The sequence below is a fragment of the Cynara cardunculus genome (assembly GCF_001531365.2).
Source record: "Cynara cardunculus var. scolymus isolate 2C chromosome LG 1, CcrdV1, whole genome shotgun sequence".
In the NCBI taxonomy this organism is placed as follows: Eukaryota; Viridiplantae; Streptophyta; class Magnoliopsida; order Asterales; family Asteraceae; genus Cynara; species Cynara cardunculus.
In genome coordinates this window covers 24,304,264-24,322,198 of record NC_037528.1, presented here as the reverse complement: position 1 = coordinate 24,322,198, position 17,935 = coordinate 24,304,264, and the positions used below count along the sequence as shown (strand labels likewise).

The following is a 17,935-nucleotide window of genomic DNA, read 5'->3' as shown; positions in this document are numbered from 1 at the left end:
GAGGAATTTCAAATAGTTAATTTGATACTAATATCGATATATTTTTGTCAAATTTTTATRATATCTTCAAACATATATTTTATTCAAAAATAAAAACATTATCGCTTTCTCAAAATCACATAAAGYCATATTATAATATCGATTGAGATAAAGAAGAAAATGAAATATTAAAATCATGATATATCTCGCTGCATTGCGCGAGTACGCTTCTAGTATAGTATAGATATAAATATAAATTTATTAATTTAATTAATATTAATAATGAACTACAATGGCCAACAAACAAGTATTTATAGATAACAATTAGATTCCGATATTACAACTTCTCAACATGCAACAATACATATACACCTCTCATTGATAATAAAAAATGCAAAGGCAAATTGAGTCAACAAAAGCTCAAAAGCACCTTATACATACAATTGGTTTTACTAACTACGATTGTATTAAGTTGAATCATTGTTGATTAAGACTGACTTGATCTATTAATTAGAAAGATGTTTCTAAAATAAAGAAAAGATGATCGTTTAGCTATATAACCTTAATGATATTTTAATTAAATTCATAACTTTATGATGTTAAAAGAAAAATGACTTTACGTTCATCAAAAGATCATGTATTTAATTAAAATCTCATTTAAGGGGTCATTTACCTAAATACTTACCCGTTAAGAGTTTACGGATAAAATTCAACATAATCACTTACTTACCGATTAAGATATTAGTCCAGTAAAAATATGCAACATTTTTCCCAGTAAACACTAACATTGGTAAGTGTGTTGCCCTCGCTTACTAGGTAAGACTATCGGTCATTGTCTTCGTTTTTACCGGGTAAGAAAAGTTTACTCAGATAAGCGTTTTGTAAACGGCCCCTGAATATATGTGGGTTTTAGGAGTGGTTATTGAGACGAGATGTGGGTTAATAAGAGATTTAGGGGGAGTGGGTGTAGAGGGGGGTTGCAACTATGCTTAACAAGTTGTAGCTGATGCATAAAGTACTTGCACATGATATTGCACGAATCATTTCGATTATGAAGCCGAGAACTCGAAACGACAATATTGTTTTAAATTTTGTTTTATTCTCTGTCCCTCTTGATGCTAATTTTATAGTTTGTTATGATTTCAAATCCCATATCAGATAATTTTGAAACATAATAGTTCAATAACAAAATTAAAATGTTCTATTGGTAAAAGATTTTGAAATAGAATAGTTTAATAACAGTGTTTTTAACCAAAAGCATTTGTTGTTCTTGTCTTTTAAAGATCGACTTATGCATTAATTACTAATTAGCGGTTTGTAGTTTTTACAACTTGTAATTGAAAAAATGTAATACAATCGAAAACAAATTTATCGGTACAGAAATTCCACTATTCTCCGAAGTCTTGGTTGTTTGCAAGTAAAATGTTGTCTTGAAAGCTAAATAGAAAATACAATGGTTATGATCTATCAAAATCACTCCACGTAGTTTATCCGAAGATTAAAATCTTGAAAGAATTTGAGGACCTTTTTTTTTTACCACGTTCCACATAAGGCATGAAAGAAATCCTCTTGCAATGAACGTCAAGTGTGTGATGCAAGTGGCAGTGGCAACAAGTTGTGACCTTTTACCACAACATACGGAGATTAGAACCATATACCATTGGCAGAAATTCACCACTCTCATCTGTATGACAAAGTGCACAACAATATAACGAATTAAAATCCCGAAATTTTTATATAAGAATATATATACAAATTTCGCAATAACAAAATTTATGTTGTTGAAGATTTCATATATTATCATCAATGTATGTGCAAGTTGTTACAAATTATCATCGATATAACCACAAGAGAGGTGCCTGATTGGTTTGAGTTTGGCTCCAAAGGTCAAAAATACCTAGAGGTCCCAAGTTCAAATCCAATGATGAATAAATATCCCCTTGTGGCCACAGAGGTTCAAATGCCGTGACTCCGGGCTATCTGCAAAGCATGTGGTCGCCATGAGATTAGTCGGCTCACATAGCGGGTTGGATATCCAGGTTAATCAAAAAAGTTATCATCGATATAAACTATATATAGTCCTTAATAAAGGTATAAACAAATTCTCCAATCGTAGCAAAGACATTTTTGTACTCTTCCATTATAAAAGTTAAGTGGACGAATGCTAGACATGTACGAAAGTACAAAACTTCAGTCATATCAAATTACGAAAGATTAAAATAGAAGTAATGTTGATACTGAACATAATTGACACCAGTACTTATTTGAGCATGCGAATTGAACTTATATGGAAAATGATGCCAAAAAGAAGAAGTTCCAATATGGCAAATTAGGTTTCCGTGTAATTTGCTCTATATAAGAAGACCAGGTCAAAGGTTCATAGCATCTTACCACTTTCCCAGTTGGTTAATATATGTACATATAGAATACGATGACTTAACGATATTTTTGTTGTCGGGCACGACAAGGTTCACATGGCTAACGCATTCATAAGAAAATTCTCTCGAGTACATCCATACAAATTGGGTCATCAACAATGTAGAAAACACAAATTATATGGGAAATTACGGGATGGAATCACAGGTGATTTATCCAAGAACTTATGTGTGTACAGGTTGGGGTTTGAGTTAACGATCTATCATAAATATTATCATAAATGATGTTGATGTGATTCGAACTCGAGTATGAGATAGAAAAAGGGTATTCTCGTTGTGTTTTAAAATATATATAATGACACACAACAAATTAATACGATAATTTTTTTTTTTATTAACCTGAATATCCAACCCGCTATACAAGCCGACTAATCTCAGGGCAACCATCTGCTTTGCAAATAGTCCGGAGTCACTGTATTTGAACCTTCGTGACCACAAAGGGATTTTTTATTCCTCATTGAATTTGAACCTGAGACCTCTTGATACTTTTAACTTTTGGAGCCGATTTCAAACCAATCAGGCATCATCCTTGTGGTTTACGATAATACTTTTTACAAACTTATTAACACAGTGTCCTGATTTTGCCTGTCTATTCTAATTTCTAACCAGCTCATAGGTCGAATAAAACCCATATGCTGGCCGACCCCGGTCCAATTTTCCTTAACTTAAACCCTAGCCCTGGTCCATACCATTATCGGAGTCCCTCTAGCATCAACGCCTTTGTATTCAACCATGCCTGGTGCGGAAGGAGGTCCGCCGGAGGTGACCCTGGAAACATCGATGGGTTCTTTCACCCTGGAGGTAGATATTTGATTCGTCTGAAGTTTTCTTACTGTTACAAACGATTTTTAGACAAATTGATTGATGTTTAACTTAACTTGACCAGATGTACGATAAGCACGCCCCTAGAACTTGCAAAAACTTCGTTGAGCTATCTCGAAGGGGGTACTACAACAACGTTAAATTCCACAGAATCATCAAGGTATGTAACCCCAAACATCCCTATTTTTGACCAAGTGTGTGTGTGTGTGTTAAGTAATGATAATGCGTCCACAACGTGCTAAGTTTGTATGGAAATTTTTGGTTTTTTGACTTCTGGAATAGGATTTCATAGTTCAAGGAGGTGATCCTACTGGCACAGGAAGGGGTGGAGAATCGATCTATGGGTATGTGTATGGCTAATCACATACTAGTTTTCAGCTCGAAGAAAGCTCTATTTAGGTTTTCTATGGTGTAATGATACGAATTTGATAGATTTGAAGATTATTGGAGTTATCTGTGCTTCTGTAAAATCAATCAAATCTGCTCAATTTATTTTAGTAAAAAAGGGCATGTAAATGTCATGTTTTCTGATATAAAAGATGGATGTCAAAAGTTACATTAAGATTAAATTTCAAGAATAGACTGATTTGTTCTTGATGTATTCTATTGTATGAACAAAATTTGTGCTTATGCTTGTAAAGGCGTTGTTCTATGTTCCCAGAAATTGGATTGTTCTGTTGACATGAGTGTTTATTGTTGAAGCTCGAAGTTTGAGGATGAGATCAACTCAAAGCTGAAGCATACTGGAGCTGGTATCATATCTATGGCTAATGCTGGTCCAAACACAAATGGGAGTCAGTTCTTTATCACCTTGGCACCAGCACAATCTCTTGATGGTAAGTAATCATCTCATCTGCAAAGTTATCATTTTGGATCAACTGCTTCATCTTTTTCTGGGTTGATGGCTTTACTTTTGTCAGAGGGATGTTTCTGATTTACACTTTTATCCGCATTAAGTTTGCATATGATGTCTGATCAATGATGAATAAAGTAATGAAGTTCAAGTCACACTATGCACTTGTTATTGTACCTGATTGAACGAAGCAATGTGTGTGATTCTGATGATTGCTTTCTGTAATCCGAAACCCAGTTTTAGTTTGGCATATGATATATTCTTTTTGTAATATTGGCATAATTTAATGTGTTTCAACAACATGTGCATGTTTCAACATGTGTAGAACTCTGCGTTTATCTGCTTTTCTTTACCTATGCAATCTACAACACTGGCCAATATAGCAACGCTTGTTTAGTATTAACATATGTTCTCATTATTGACAGGAAAACACACGATATTTGGAAGAGTATGTAGAGGAATGGAGATTGTCAAGAGGCTTGGTAGTGTTCAGACTGATAATACCGATAGGTCTGTTGCATTCTTGAGCTCTTTTATCCATTGTTTATAACGTTTTAGTTTTTTATTAGACATTTTGTGACAGCCACAAACCTTTGCATATGCATCAATAAGTAATGAGACATTGGGAGGAATGCCTTAGGAGAGGTAGGGGTAGCTTGAAATTGGCCCGAGGATATATGCTAACAATTTGCCTTACATAAAAGAGGGTGGATTTTTTAGTTTGGCTTCATCTTTGTAGAATTTGATGCATACTTTTTTTTTAACAAACATCTGTTTGACTACATATTGTCAAGTAAAATGAGTTTTGGCCATTATGCTGCAGGAGTTATTTGTTTAGCCATTGTATCTGATGTCCCGACCATTGTTTTGTTTGCTTACCTGTCTTTCTTGTTTGTCAAAGAAGGAAGTAGTTTGATCAGTTTACTCACAAGTCCTACTTGAGGGTAAATGTGTTGAAAGTTGTTGGTTTTTAGTGGGCAAAAAAGTCATTGGTACATGAGACATGGGGACCAAACAAATAATTTTATCAATAGAGATGGCCAAAAGATGCTTTAATCAATAATATAATGCCAAACAACTTTGTGATAGGTTTTTTGCTTACACCAAGTCCCCAACAATGGTGAGTGAACTGAAATAGGAGTTCATGACCCTCTTGTTAAAATCTTTTTTGTACCAAATTCGAACAATGCTTGGATACGTTGCTTGCGTTAGATCAATATGGCATTTTGGTGTTCAAAATGGTGTCATTGTGAGCATGACCCTATTTTTTAAGACGTGCTCTTTCTCTTGTGATATATCACTATATAGTTCAAATAATCCAATAGGTATTGACATCGGACAACTCAATCTGTTTTTGATTACTAATCATGTGTATTCTCGACCTCGTCCAAGAACGCACTTTGTTGGTTTTATATGCATATTTGCACCATGTGTGATTATCTTTAGATGACTTCCTCTATTCTTTATCTATTCTAAATGTCTTGATCTGTCCAGGCCAATCCATGACGTGAAAATACTACGAACAACAGTTAAAGATTGATCCTTGTTGGTACTTTCAGATTTAAGGCCTCTGATGCTGGCAGTGGTTATATTACTCACATCAAGGTATTTGTTACTACCCATGAAAGTAATTGACAGATAAAGGCTACATATGAGGGCAATTTAACATGAACCTCAAAGGCACTGAAATCATTAGATCTTGTAATGTGATACTGCAACAAAATGACTGTTTGTTTGCTTTCCTCTATCTAGATTTGGTCAAGTTATTGGTTTCTTAGCCTTTGCACATAAAGATATTGTTCTCATATGAAAGTATTTGAACCCATTATCTGTGAGGTATTACCACCTTCTTTTTGTCTTTGTGCATAAGTTGATTTAATGAATGAGAAGATGCAGATATTTAAAAAGGTTAAATATTAAAAAACAACCCAAAAAAAAAAAAAGATTTTGGCTCCCAACAGAGATCAAAGATCTCGTGTCTAGAGTGGGAACCCTACATACCTTCAGAATTATAATCAAATCCATTTGAAGACTATGTTGGTCAGATTGGGGGTAGCTTACAATAATATGAGCAGATACACATGTTGCCATTGCATTTTCCAACACCAAATGGCTCTCTTTTGGCACACCTGTGATGGCATCTCCACAGCTCACATTTCCCCCCACCAATCCTCTTTTGACACATGTGTTCCGGGATTCTAATTGCATGAGCACCACCAATCACTGCGACTATGGTTGAGCAAGCTGTTCATCCCAGAAGATTTTTTCATGTTTTTTAGAAGTTAAGAAGAAACAATCAATCAACTGATAATGGACTTGGATACAATAATTGAATGAAAAATCATAAGCAAAAAAGAATGGAGAAGGGAAAACCTGAAAAGAGAAGTAGCAGGAGCAGCAGAGAGAGGAATCTGGTTGATTTTGATGTCTTCATTTTCAGATTTGATGGTTAGGCTTAAGGAAGGTATGTATAACCAACTATAAAGCATTATCTTTATACAATTTGTAAGCCTCTACTTTATTCTGTTCTCTTTAATCGTTACTGTGAGTTAATTTAATTGAATAACTCAAAGAACTTAATACTACCTCTATTTTAGCCCAAGAACTTTCAGAAATCATATTCATGGACCTTTAGAACCATACATGTTGGTCATAAGGCTGAGATGACGTTGTCATTATAATTTCATATAAGCGTTTGTTACCCGTTACACTGAAAAGGTAGTCAAAGGGATAAAATGAACAGTTCTTTTTATAAAGTATGGATTCTCGACTAATCTTGTGGAGCCCTGAAGATAAGAACCGGGAAAATCCTTAGTGGCCTTAAGGAGACTTGAATTGGCGACTTATGTGGAGGATCTCCAAGGCCTAACATTTATATGCCAGCTGAGCTGCCCCTCAAGATATGGATTAATATATGGCAGATAAGCAGATTAGTTATTAAGTTGCATAATGTGATTTTGATTTTTGAGGATGAGTCAAAAGATTGTTAGGTAGTTTTTTTAGAAAAAATGTTTTTATTTTTTATTTTTTGAAGTATATAATATTTATATACGACAAACGCAACAAATAAACTCACACACACTCCTCACTTATGGTGAGGTTTGAACCCCTGACCTCCTAGAAGGCCAAGGGCTACGATACCGCTAGGCCAAAGGCCGTTTGGTAAATGTTCTTTTCTTTGTGGTGACTTACTCTCTTTGGCTTCAACGTCACTTGTGAGCAAATGGAAAGATGATGGATGCTTCTCTGGACAGGTGGTGACTTGAGGATATAAAGCTCTTCAAATGCTTTTGCTTTTGAAACTTATTTAGATTAGATTAAAGAGACAATGAACCTTCTCATTCATCCCAAAGTAACTCATTGCATCATCTATCTGATACTAAAAAATGTAACCGAGCCCTAGGGACCGATTCAGGCTCAACCGAATCCAGCCTGGTCTCAATCTGAACCGGTAAAGGGCGAGTCAAAGACCTTCCAGCCTAGTGGTAAAGGCTTGGGCATGACATAGTCATGAACCCGAGTTCGAGCCCTGGGAGTGGAGTGTTGGCGACATTTAAGTGGGGCCATGTTTAGCCTCTAAATTTGCCGGGGATTAGTCGGGTTTTGGCCCGGACACCCTTACAAAAAAAAAAAAAAAGGGCGAGTCAATCTAACTCAACCGGGTCTACCACGCAGTATGTACGGGTAATCCCTAACCAAGGAGGCATCCTTGTGATACATGTACGGTTCTTTGCATCTTCGCGGTGCCCACTTATTTAATATACCAGTGTCATGATATTTGACAACACACACGTCACCGACATGCTTTTATGCGTAACCTCGAACCATATATGTTTATAACATGCTTTAACTAAAACACGTAATATATAGAATTACAAAAGCATGTAATGTTAACGTGACCGTAAATCATGATTTCAAAGCATGCTCAAAAAAAGATATTTTACATATGTACCCCGTTTTGAAAATCACATAGTACTCGCATTAATTTCGAGGTTATCGACTTCAACGAAATAAGAAACTGAAATCACCGTTAACTTCTTTTTCTCGAGTTGATTAAAGACCCACGTTCGATATTTCGTCTCAGTAGTTGAAAATCTACAACTCTTAGGTATGGTGTTTGTGATTGCTTATAAAAATAACTTGTTGACTTATTTGGATGTGGTATCGGTAATGAACATTTTTGAGTGTTTGGATAAATAACTTATATCGATGTCAAATTGATAATAAAGAATTTTTAAAGAAGTTAAACTTAATGAGTTGATAATAACTCTTTTCAAAGTCAAAATACTCTATGTAAGGTGGATTGAGGGATGTATCACACCCTTTTGTGAATGTCTCACATTTCATCCATGTGAGAGACTTGAGAGTCTGCCAACTTTTTATAGTATACAACTATGCATACACGTCTAGATGTCCTATACATACACGTGTATACACGTGTATGTGTTCATATATACCAGAAAGATACTTATATAATATAGTCAAATACATTTTAATTTTAATGTTTTGTTTATTATTTGTCTCTACAGATGTTATAATACGATTTTATGTGGTTTCTAGAAAATAATAATATTTTTATTTTTAAATATTATAGAGATTTGAAAAAAAAAAATATCGATATTGATATTAAATTAACTATTTAATTATTATTTTTGTTTTGTCGTGTAATTTTATTAATTCAATATTTTTATTATAATTTAATTTAAGTTTAATAATAAAGTAATTTATATTTGGTTTTTTTAATAATAATATATATATTTTTTATAAATATAATAATTAAGTATTATGTTAGAATTTCATTATTATTCTAATTATATTTTAAATTTTTTATATTTAAAATAAGATGTTTATTTTGTATTTAATTATGTTTATCTGCAGTTAGTTACACAAATTCAAACATGAAGTTTTAATAGGTTATACTTACGTCAAATCAACTTATAATCTTGAACTTTAAGTAATATACATCAATAAACAATATTTTATGGATATAAAATTATTTTTAAAAGTTTTTATCAAATGCTTTATAATATAGTATAGTTAGGAGGTATTCTTTTGAGAACTATAAAATTTGAGATCCGTAAGATCCAATTTAAACCATCAATTGTATTAAATTAATTGGTAAATTAGAAAAATAAAAAATTAGTAATTTTAGCAATTTCAAAATTAAAATTTTGAATAAAGATTATCATGCAATTTTACAAGTTCTCTCTCCTCTCATTAACAACATAATCTAGAAACAAATAGAACTAACACAAATAATCTAACACAATGTGAACGTCACGTAACCTAATAAGTATCATCGAGTAACACATTGTAATCACAAGTGAATACAATGTGAACAAAAAAACATCAAAACCAAAAAAACATCAGATCACTAAAAACATTTTATAAAGACTTAGATATAAATTGTGAACAAAATCAATAATCAAGTTTGAATACATGTCAAACATTTTCAATAAACTCAAACCAAAAATCATATCATCACGATGTAAAACACTATCAAATATATTGTTTCAACTAATAACATGACCACCTATTTATTTTAGACATTGTGATCACTTATTTTTTTTTACACATTATAATCACCTTGTGAATACAACGTGACACAATACAAAAACAAAAAAACCCCAAAAAAGACGGTAAAAATCCTTAAAAGCATTACATAAGGACTTGAATACACATTGTGAACAATTAATTAATATTTTATTTGAAGAGTTATGTTATAGGTTTTTTTATTTATAAATTAATTATATGTATTTATGAATTGACTAAATAAACTTTTATATTCATTTCGTAAATAACATAATTATCTTAAATAATGCTTTCTTCATCTAAAATAAATGTCTATAATGAAAAATATATAAAGATTTAGAAATATGTAACTATTACACTTTTAATTAATAAAAAAACAATTTTACGCTTAATTATAGAGAAAAATATTCTCTATTTCTAAAATTAAGGGTAGAATAGGAAAATAAGCATTTACTTTTGAAAATTGACACTTATTTTGGAACAAACTAAAATAACAACATAGACACTTATTACAGGACGCATGAAGTATAGCTTTTGACTTATAACAAGTCTCAAGGGCTTTAGGCCTTCTATCTCACACTTGCTCAACTCAGTGAAGCCACAAATAATATCTTCGTTCTATCTTGTGCTCGTCTGGCCTGTGATCATTTTGCGAAATATACCTGTTATTTGTTTTGGAACATTTTTTAGACTTGCATATAAAAGTTCAATGAAACTTCGTTATTCATTTCGATTCAATTACATATATATCATGTGTACTGGAACTCTGAATTATATGGATGACTAAAACTGTATTTAGGTTGATTATATGTATTATGATGTTATTTTGATTGTATACGTCACTAGGTATTAGGAATAAATCATATCACACCTTTGATGCATTCTTTTTTTACATTTTGAGACATGTGCGTTTTGGCTTATGGTATGAGAAAAAACTGAAACCGCATACACGGTTTGATAGATGGGTGCTCTAAACCGCGCCACATAGATTTTTGTTGTGTTTCTATATCCTTTTCGGAACTGAAAAACTCTCTTATAAGTATGTATTGTGCGACAGTTACTTTGACAATTAGCGAGTTACAAACATCCTAGGTCAACCTTTCAAATCAGCTTCAGTGAGGACATTCGTTGGTTAGTTGCAGTGAGTGCAGTCACTCGTCGGCATCAATGGCAAACTAGCAGTCACTAGTCAACTTCAGTGACTCAACACACTCACCGAAGGCAAACACTAAAAAGCTTAAGGTGTTGAATGTAAGCAATTGACTCTGCTAAGGGGCATTCTTGACTCCTATCATTCATCAATTCCAGTTTTAAGTTAGTTTATATGAGTATGTTCTCTGATCTTCATAACTTGTATTATAACTTAACCAAACTTTCAGTTTTAGGTAATTCTCAGTCACACTAACACTAAACTCAACAACACCTACATTCTCGCTATTGTTAAAAAAGGCATTAAAACATGAAAATGCATATTGAAAATGAGGTATGAATGTGCGCGTGTATACCCACACACATATACATACACACACACACATATATATATATATATATATATATACACACACACACACATAAATACTTATATAGGGGGACCTTCTTTAAATTGTAATAACCTTGAGAACTAGTGCATCATGTACTATTTCATATGATTTTTTTCCATCTAAGACGAGGATTTAAAATATCGATTAACATATATTTGTTTCACAGTGTTTTTGTTTTACAATGTGAACTTTTTTAGCATGTTTGTGATACAAAATGTACATGTAAAAAAAAATTCACATTATGAACCACACACATATGAAGCAAATACATTATATGTTCATTAATACATTAAATGTTAGACTTAGACGAGGAAAAATCATATGAAATAATATCTTAAGATAAAAGTTCTCACTGTTATCACAATATATGAAGTTCTCAAATGATTAAGCCCTTATATATGGGGGTTGATCAATTGTTAACCTGATAATTGATGTTAACTATGTGAACCAATCATAACCTTTAATCTTTGTAATCTATAGATTAAATTCATTCGGGCATTTTTTTTAATAAATCAAAAAATTATGCTTAATAAACATATGTGAACAATCACGAACAAAGGGTAATTTTGGAAAAGATTAGGGGGGGTTCTTTTAGCATCAATTACTTTCCCAGTAGTTACTCCTTCATTGGTTCGAAACCAATCTCAAGCTCTGTTACTCCGATTCACCTATGAACACAATCTCAATATTGTCGTTATAAACAAGGTTCAACTTTTTCAAATATGTGGTAATCCTCACCTATGAACACAATCTTAGTTTTATCGTTATAAACAAGGTTCACTTTTCAAAATGTGGTAATCTGGTTCGTCTTTTTTGCAAAATTGGTATGTGGCAATCTGGTTCACCTATGACCACATTAGTTTTGTTGATATGTGATAATTTGATTCACCTACGAAAACCTGTTTTTATCAAATATGCGAACCTGTTCTATGAACATTGTTCACATTTTCAACTATGAACGGCTTCATTACTCTTTTCCAATTTTGAACAACGTTTATTTTGGTGTTCAATAACAAACTTTTTGAAATTGGCCAAGAAACTTAAAAAAGATATAAATAAAAGAATAATGAACTGTGGATATGGTCCCGTGTTCTAAAATATTTTTCAACAAGGTCCCTGTGGTATGTTTATTGTCGATTTTGTCCTTATGTATTCAATTTGTTTTGGTGGTCCCTCAAACTAATACATCCATTAACTCCGTTAAATCAAGAACCGTTTTTGCCATCATACATATATACATATTTGTGTGTACAAATATAAAATTTACTTTTTTTAGGCAAGAATCCTCCATATGCATTCTACAAAAATACCATTTCCAAAGAAATAATGGCAACAAAAACCGCATCCAATCACATAAATTCTGAGACTGTTTCAAAACTCTCAACTCATTACCATAATGAACGCATCCATCAAGTCTAAATTAAAGATGAACAACATAAAAACACATATAAATGTCATGAAACAAAAACCAAATTTGGAATCATCTTTCAACTTAATTAATAACCACCCTTGAGATCATTCACAACATCGTAAGGAATGGGCGTTACCGTCTCTAGGGTCGTACCTTCAACCATAAACCCGGGTTTCGGCCCAACTGGTTGCCTCTTCGTACTGATCACCTCACCCTTGGCCTTCGCCTCCGCCTTTAGTTGATCGTTCTTTTTAACTCTCTGTTTGAACTCTTCCGTGCACCTGGATGGCATCACATGCTCAATTCGCACGTGAATCCTCTTCTTGATGATCCTGTTACCAACCTGTATTAACATATATACATACATTTTGTCATATGTCACATTGGATAAAAATTGATAATTGCATAAATTCGAGGCAATCCGAGGATAAAGTGTTCCCTTCAAGAGGGCTTCGATTCAAAACCTGCTCTTAACAAAGATTTCCATTTTTAGCTTTAGATAGTGAGTTTTAATTAGCTTTTGCTTTAACCACAAGTGTAATGCCTGATTGGTTTGAGCTTGGGTCCAAAGGTCAAAAGTACCAGGAGATCCCAGGTTCAAATCCAAAGAGGAATAATAATCCCCTTGTGGAGATTCAAATGCGATGACTCCGGGCTATCTGCAAAGCAGATGATCGCCATGGGATTAGTCAGCTCATATAGCAAGTTGGATATCCAGGTTAATAAAAAAAATTGGTTCAAATCAGAGTTGCAAAGAATCAAAGCCAAGACTTCTCTTTGGAAATACAAGCAACTAACCAACTAAGCTATAAACTTTATAAGGTTTTGTCAAAAATGTATTTAATGATCATGAAACACCAACTCACTAATCAATAACATTGAACCAGTACAATTCCAGAAAGCAATGGCATTGTGCATATGATGAACAACTGTTAAATTGTTGGTATTTCCTATCCACAATTCGCAACTAATGAAACCACCTATATGAAGTTGTCCTGTGTAAAACAATTGACATTTACATCAATTCAATCGCATGCAAAGTCATTATCACATTATAATGCTTTCAAATCAAATGAAAAAACTAGCAGCTTGATTGATAGCGTTAAACGCATAAATCAAACACGAAAACTCAGAGAGAACCCCCAAATCTGTCGAATCAATTCTCCAAACTAAGTGTCACGGATATTTGCAACAGCAACTAACATTTATAACTAAACAGACAAAAGAATTCACACCATACATATATAGTGAGATATGGGAATGGACATTGACCTGTTTGTTCATTTCAACGCCGATGGCGCGCTTGGTGACGTTCCAGACCTGACCGGTGCGGCCATGATAGAACTTATGAGGCATACCTTTATGAACGGCGCCGTTCACCTTGATATCAACATAATCTCCGACGTGATAGGTTCTGAGATAAGTAGATAGATGAATGGTACCCTTCTTTCTGAAGCCTCTTGCGAACAGATCCCTGGTCCTCGATCGCAATCCATGTCCCGCCGGCATCTTTCCCTCTGTCGATCGATCACAAACAAAACAAAATCGAGCAGAAGCGACTATAAAACTGTGGCGCGCTTTATGAGATGGTTGATTGCTAGGGTTTTCAATTGGGCCTAATGGGCTTTCACTTATTGGGTCTTGATGGATGAGCCTTTTTTATGATTTGTGGTTAATCGGGATAAATTAACAATATTTCATTTTTCTTTGGTAAGTTTTGGGCTGGATTCGTATCAGCAAATTATGTTTAATATATTGTGAATGTGAGGTACGGTAAGTTAAGTTTTAGGGTTTGATTCGTAAAATGTTTTTTTGAAGGTATAAAATATGTTAAAAGAATTTGATTTTGAAGGAATTTGAATGGAATTTGACCGTATGTTTGGTTGGAATGAGATTTGTTAAATAATTGGAAATCTGCTTGTTTGGTTGGTATTTATGTAGCTTCGTAATTGGAATAGATAAATGATAAGTTACCAAAATACCTCTTTTGTAACGGTAGTAGTCGACGATGGTTCAGATCGATGGTGGTCGGCGATGGTTCAGAGGGTGGTGGTCAACGATGGTTCAGATGAAAGTCGTCTGGGTCTGGATAAATCAAGTAGGGAAAATGAGGATAATTTTGCCTTTTGAGAAATTGGGGTGGAATAGAATTGAATTCCTTCTTTGTGATAGAATGATCAAATCCATGAAGGATGAGATATGTGGATGCCTAAATGGAATTTGATCAATGTAATTGATCATTCCAATTCCTTCAGTTTCCGTTGGAATCACGCAAACCAAAGGCCCCCTTAAGCGTTAGGAACCACAATAACGAGGGGCAGATATATGGAGAGGGGAGCAGGCTCATGTGCACTGTTCACTTGATTATTGAAAAAGAGGAAAAAAAAAACGGCGTCTGGTTTTGAGGGATGTCCTTAAATACTTTACAACCAAATTTATAACATAAATTAAAACTATTAGAATGGTTCGGATTAGCACTTTATACACAAAAGGTCATGAGTTTAAATATTATTTCAAGTAAAAGATTAATTTTTTATCTTTTAATTTTAAGTTCGTATTACCAGCCCAAAATATCAACTCAGGGCCTACAATATTTTTTTTGAAAATATTAAGTGCAAAAATATTGTTAGAATAATCAAACTCATAACCTCATGTATAGTTATAGACATTATTACCATTATGCCAAGACAATATTTTATTAATTTTTCCACATTTTGATTTCATTAATTTTTCATAATTATTTTAATTTTCGATGCAAATTCATCTTAAAAATCATCGACTTTATCTCATTTTCAAGACAAAATATATTTATTTTAATGATCAATATCGATTTTCATTAGAAAAAAATGTATTTTATTCTCCAAATCGATACAATTGACTACTCTCTGGGCAAACCACGTTGACTTTCCCCTAAGTAAAACTATGATTTTGTTGACTTATCTTAAAGGTGCATTTGCTCTAGATATATTCATGGTTCTGTCACTGACGACGAGACCACAACATTGTTCAATAAATGACTTGTAGTAGCCGATATTATATGTGTGTGTGTGTGGAGATTCTCGTAAATCTGACTTCTAGTATTGTAGCATGGTTCTGAAATCTAAAACTCGAACCCTCAATCATGATTCATACTTTTTTCTGTTGTTTATCTTTCTCAAATTTATTTTACAATTTTGAGAAAGGTGTAGACGGATTAGTTATTACTAGAACAGTTCTCGTGCAATGCAGCAAGACATATCTCAATTTTAATGTTCTATTTTATTATATGTTTCTGTCGATATTATAATACGGTTTTATGTGTTTTTAAGAAAACAATAATGATTTCATTTTTGAATAAAATATAAATTTGAAGATATCATAAAAATTTGAAAAAAATATATCAATGTGAATATCAAATCAACTATTTAAAAGTTCTCATTTTTTATGTAACTTCTTTAATTTATTTTTTTATTATAATTTAATTTAAGTTTAATAACGAAATAATTTATTTTTGGTTTAATAATATAACATTTTATAAAGATAATAATTAATTATTCTGTTAGAACTCAATGATTATCCTAATTATATTTTATATTTTTTATATTTAAAATTAGATGTTTATCATGTATTTGATTATGTTTATATGGAGTTAGTTACACAAATTTTGATATGAAGCTTTAATAAGTTGTACTTATGTACAATCTACTTGCAATCTGGAGTTTTAAGTCATATGCATTAATAAGAAGTACTTTATGCATAAAAAGTGGTTTTTAAGAGTTTTTGTCAAATGCTTTATAATATAGTATAGATTTTATCTCTCTCTCTCTCTCTCTATATATATATATATATGTGTGTGTGTGTGTGTGTGTGTGTGTGTGCGCGCGCGCGCATGTGTGTGTGTATATATATCAATATAGGCTTTTGATAACATCAATTTTGGTGTTATTTCGGCACCACCTTCTATGAGATTTTGCTTGAGTTCTAAGCAAAGGAAGCATATTTTTCACAGTTTATTGCAAATATCGCATGTGTAAATCATTCGAAGCAAATCTAACGGAATTGGGCATTAATTGAGGAAATAATGACAGAATTGAGTAGTTGTATTTCAAGGGCCAAAGTGAAAAATTGTTGAAGTGATGGGATGAGTCAAGTCCATCCAAGAAGTGAAAAGTCAATATAGTGATCAGGGCTACTTTCCAAGCTAGTTTGATGGGTCAAGCTAGTTTGGAATTCTCGGGCTAGTTTGTTCTCTAGATTAAACCAGCGACCAAAATAGCAAACACCTCTGAGTCGAGTTAAATCATTATCATAGCTAGGATTGGGGGCAGTTAGCATTCTATCTCAAAGAGGGGCGAGAAGAGGCGATTTTGGGGGGACTCTTTCATCATAATTACGACGGATTGAAGCAACGTGTCCATTGTGAAGCATTTCGTTAACGAAGATCAATCCATTATTCGTGGGTATTGCGATTCAAAGGGAGTTCTTACATCTTTTAGATTTTTGTTCGAGAGATCATTGTTTAGATTCATGAATTATTCTATTGTTTTGCGTTATAATACCTCCAACATGAACTTATCTTTAGAGGTTGGGGGTTGAGTTACTCGTGGATTATAAAAATATGAACATATAAAGTTGTGATTTTTGTTAGATTTCTCTATTTAATGAAGCGTATGATTTAAAGTTTAATGCTCTTGTGAATCTGATCAGCTTTCAATTGATTTGTTCGTTATAAGTGAAATTCGAGATAATTAAATTGTAACTAGAATTGGAATTATATGCCTAAGGTGAGAACTTTGATAGAGATATACCAATTAAGCCTTAATACAGTTTTACAATCTTGTTTTCGAAAGATCAAGAGAAGACAGCCTTCACCTGCCCTTATGGTACGTTCACTTACCGGAGGATGCCATTTGGGTTGTGTAACACCCATATCACTTACAAGAAGCAATAATAAATAGCTAAAACAAAAGAAATAAATTCAAGTAAGAGAAATTAAAAATTCCAGAACGTGAAATCTTGAAATTTACATTTCAGACAAAAGGCAATAGTAAGGCGTTTACAAACGATTAACGAGACGATAAATAACAACCTACTAATCTAGAATTTTCTACAACTAGATTAAAGACGGGTGTTTCTATCAATCTCCAAAAATACGGCATTTTCCAGCTTAACGCTCAAGAGAACGAGGCTTTACTACAAAAGAGCCTCTTCACGAAATAATGCTCCTCTCAACCCGTTTTGGCCCCGCTACTAAAAGAACCTGCTAAACAAGTCATACCAAAGAAGAAGTGTTAGGCTTACGCCTAGTGAGTCCAATTAAATCCRCAAGGTACAGAGARACCTGAAGTTATAAATRTTACCAGWTTAAGCACTGAAARGTCGC

The 17,935-nt window shown here is 33.1% G+C and overlaps 2 protein-coding genes and 1 long non-coding RNA gene across 3 annotated transcripts; 1 reads left to right on the top strand and 2 right to left on the bottom strand.

The window, feature by feature from the left end:
* Nucleotides 1-3,084: 3,084 nt before the first annotated feature.
* Nucleotides 3,085-5,914, top strand: LOC112520618 (peptidyl-prolyl cis-trans isomerase CYP18-2). The gene is made up of 6 exons (XM_025129017.1): nt 3,085-3,215; nt 3,301-3,396; nt 3,519-3,580; nt 3,939-4,072; nt 4,515-4,599; nt 5,584-5,914. Exons 1-6 carry the CDS (start codon nt 3,147-3,149, stop codon nt 5,627-5,629), a joined length of 492 nt encoding a protein of 163 aa, XP_024984785.1. The 5' UTR covers nt 3,085-3,146; the 3' UTR covers nt 5,630-5,914.
* A 78-nt stretch (nt 5,915-5,992) lies between these two features.
* Nucleotides 5,993-7,010, bottom strand: LOC112520623. The gene is made up of 2 exons (XR_003070059.1): nt 6,463-7,010; nt 5,993-6,333 (listed from the first exon to the last, which is right to left on the bottom strand). It is a non-coding gene; the product is annotated as an uncharacterized LOC112520623 (long non-coding RNA).
* A 5,480-nt stretch (nt 7,011-12,490) lies between these two features.
* Nucleotides 12,491-14,120, bottom strand: LOC112517135 (60S ribosomal protein L21-1). Its single transcript, XM_025124478.1, has 2 exons — nt 13,846-14,120; nt 12,491-12,916 (listed from the first exon to the last, which is right to left on the bottom strand). The coding sequence occupies exons 1-2, from the start codon at nt 14,080-14,082 to the stop codon at nt 12,659-12,661; spliced, it is 495 nt and encodes a 164-aa protein (XP_024980246.1). The 5' UTR covers nt 14,083-14,120; the 3' UTR covers nt 12,491-12,658.
* Nucleotides 14,121-17,935: the final 3,815 nt, after the last annotated feature.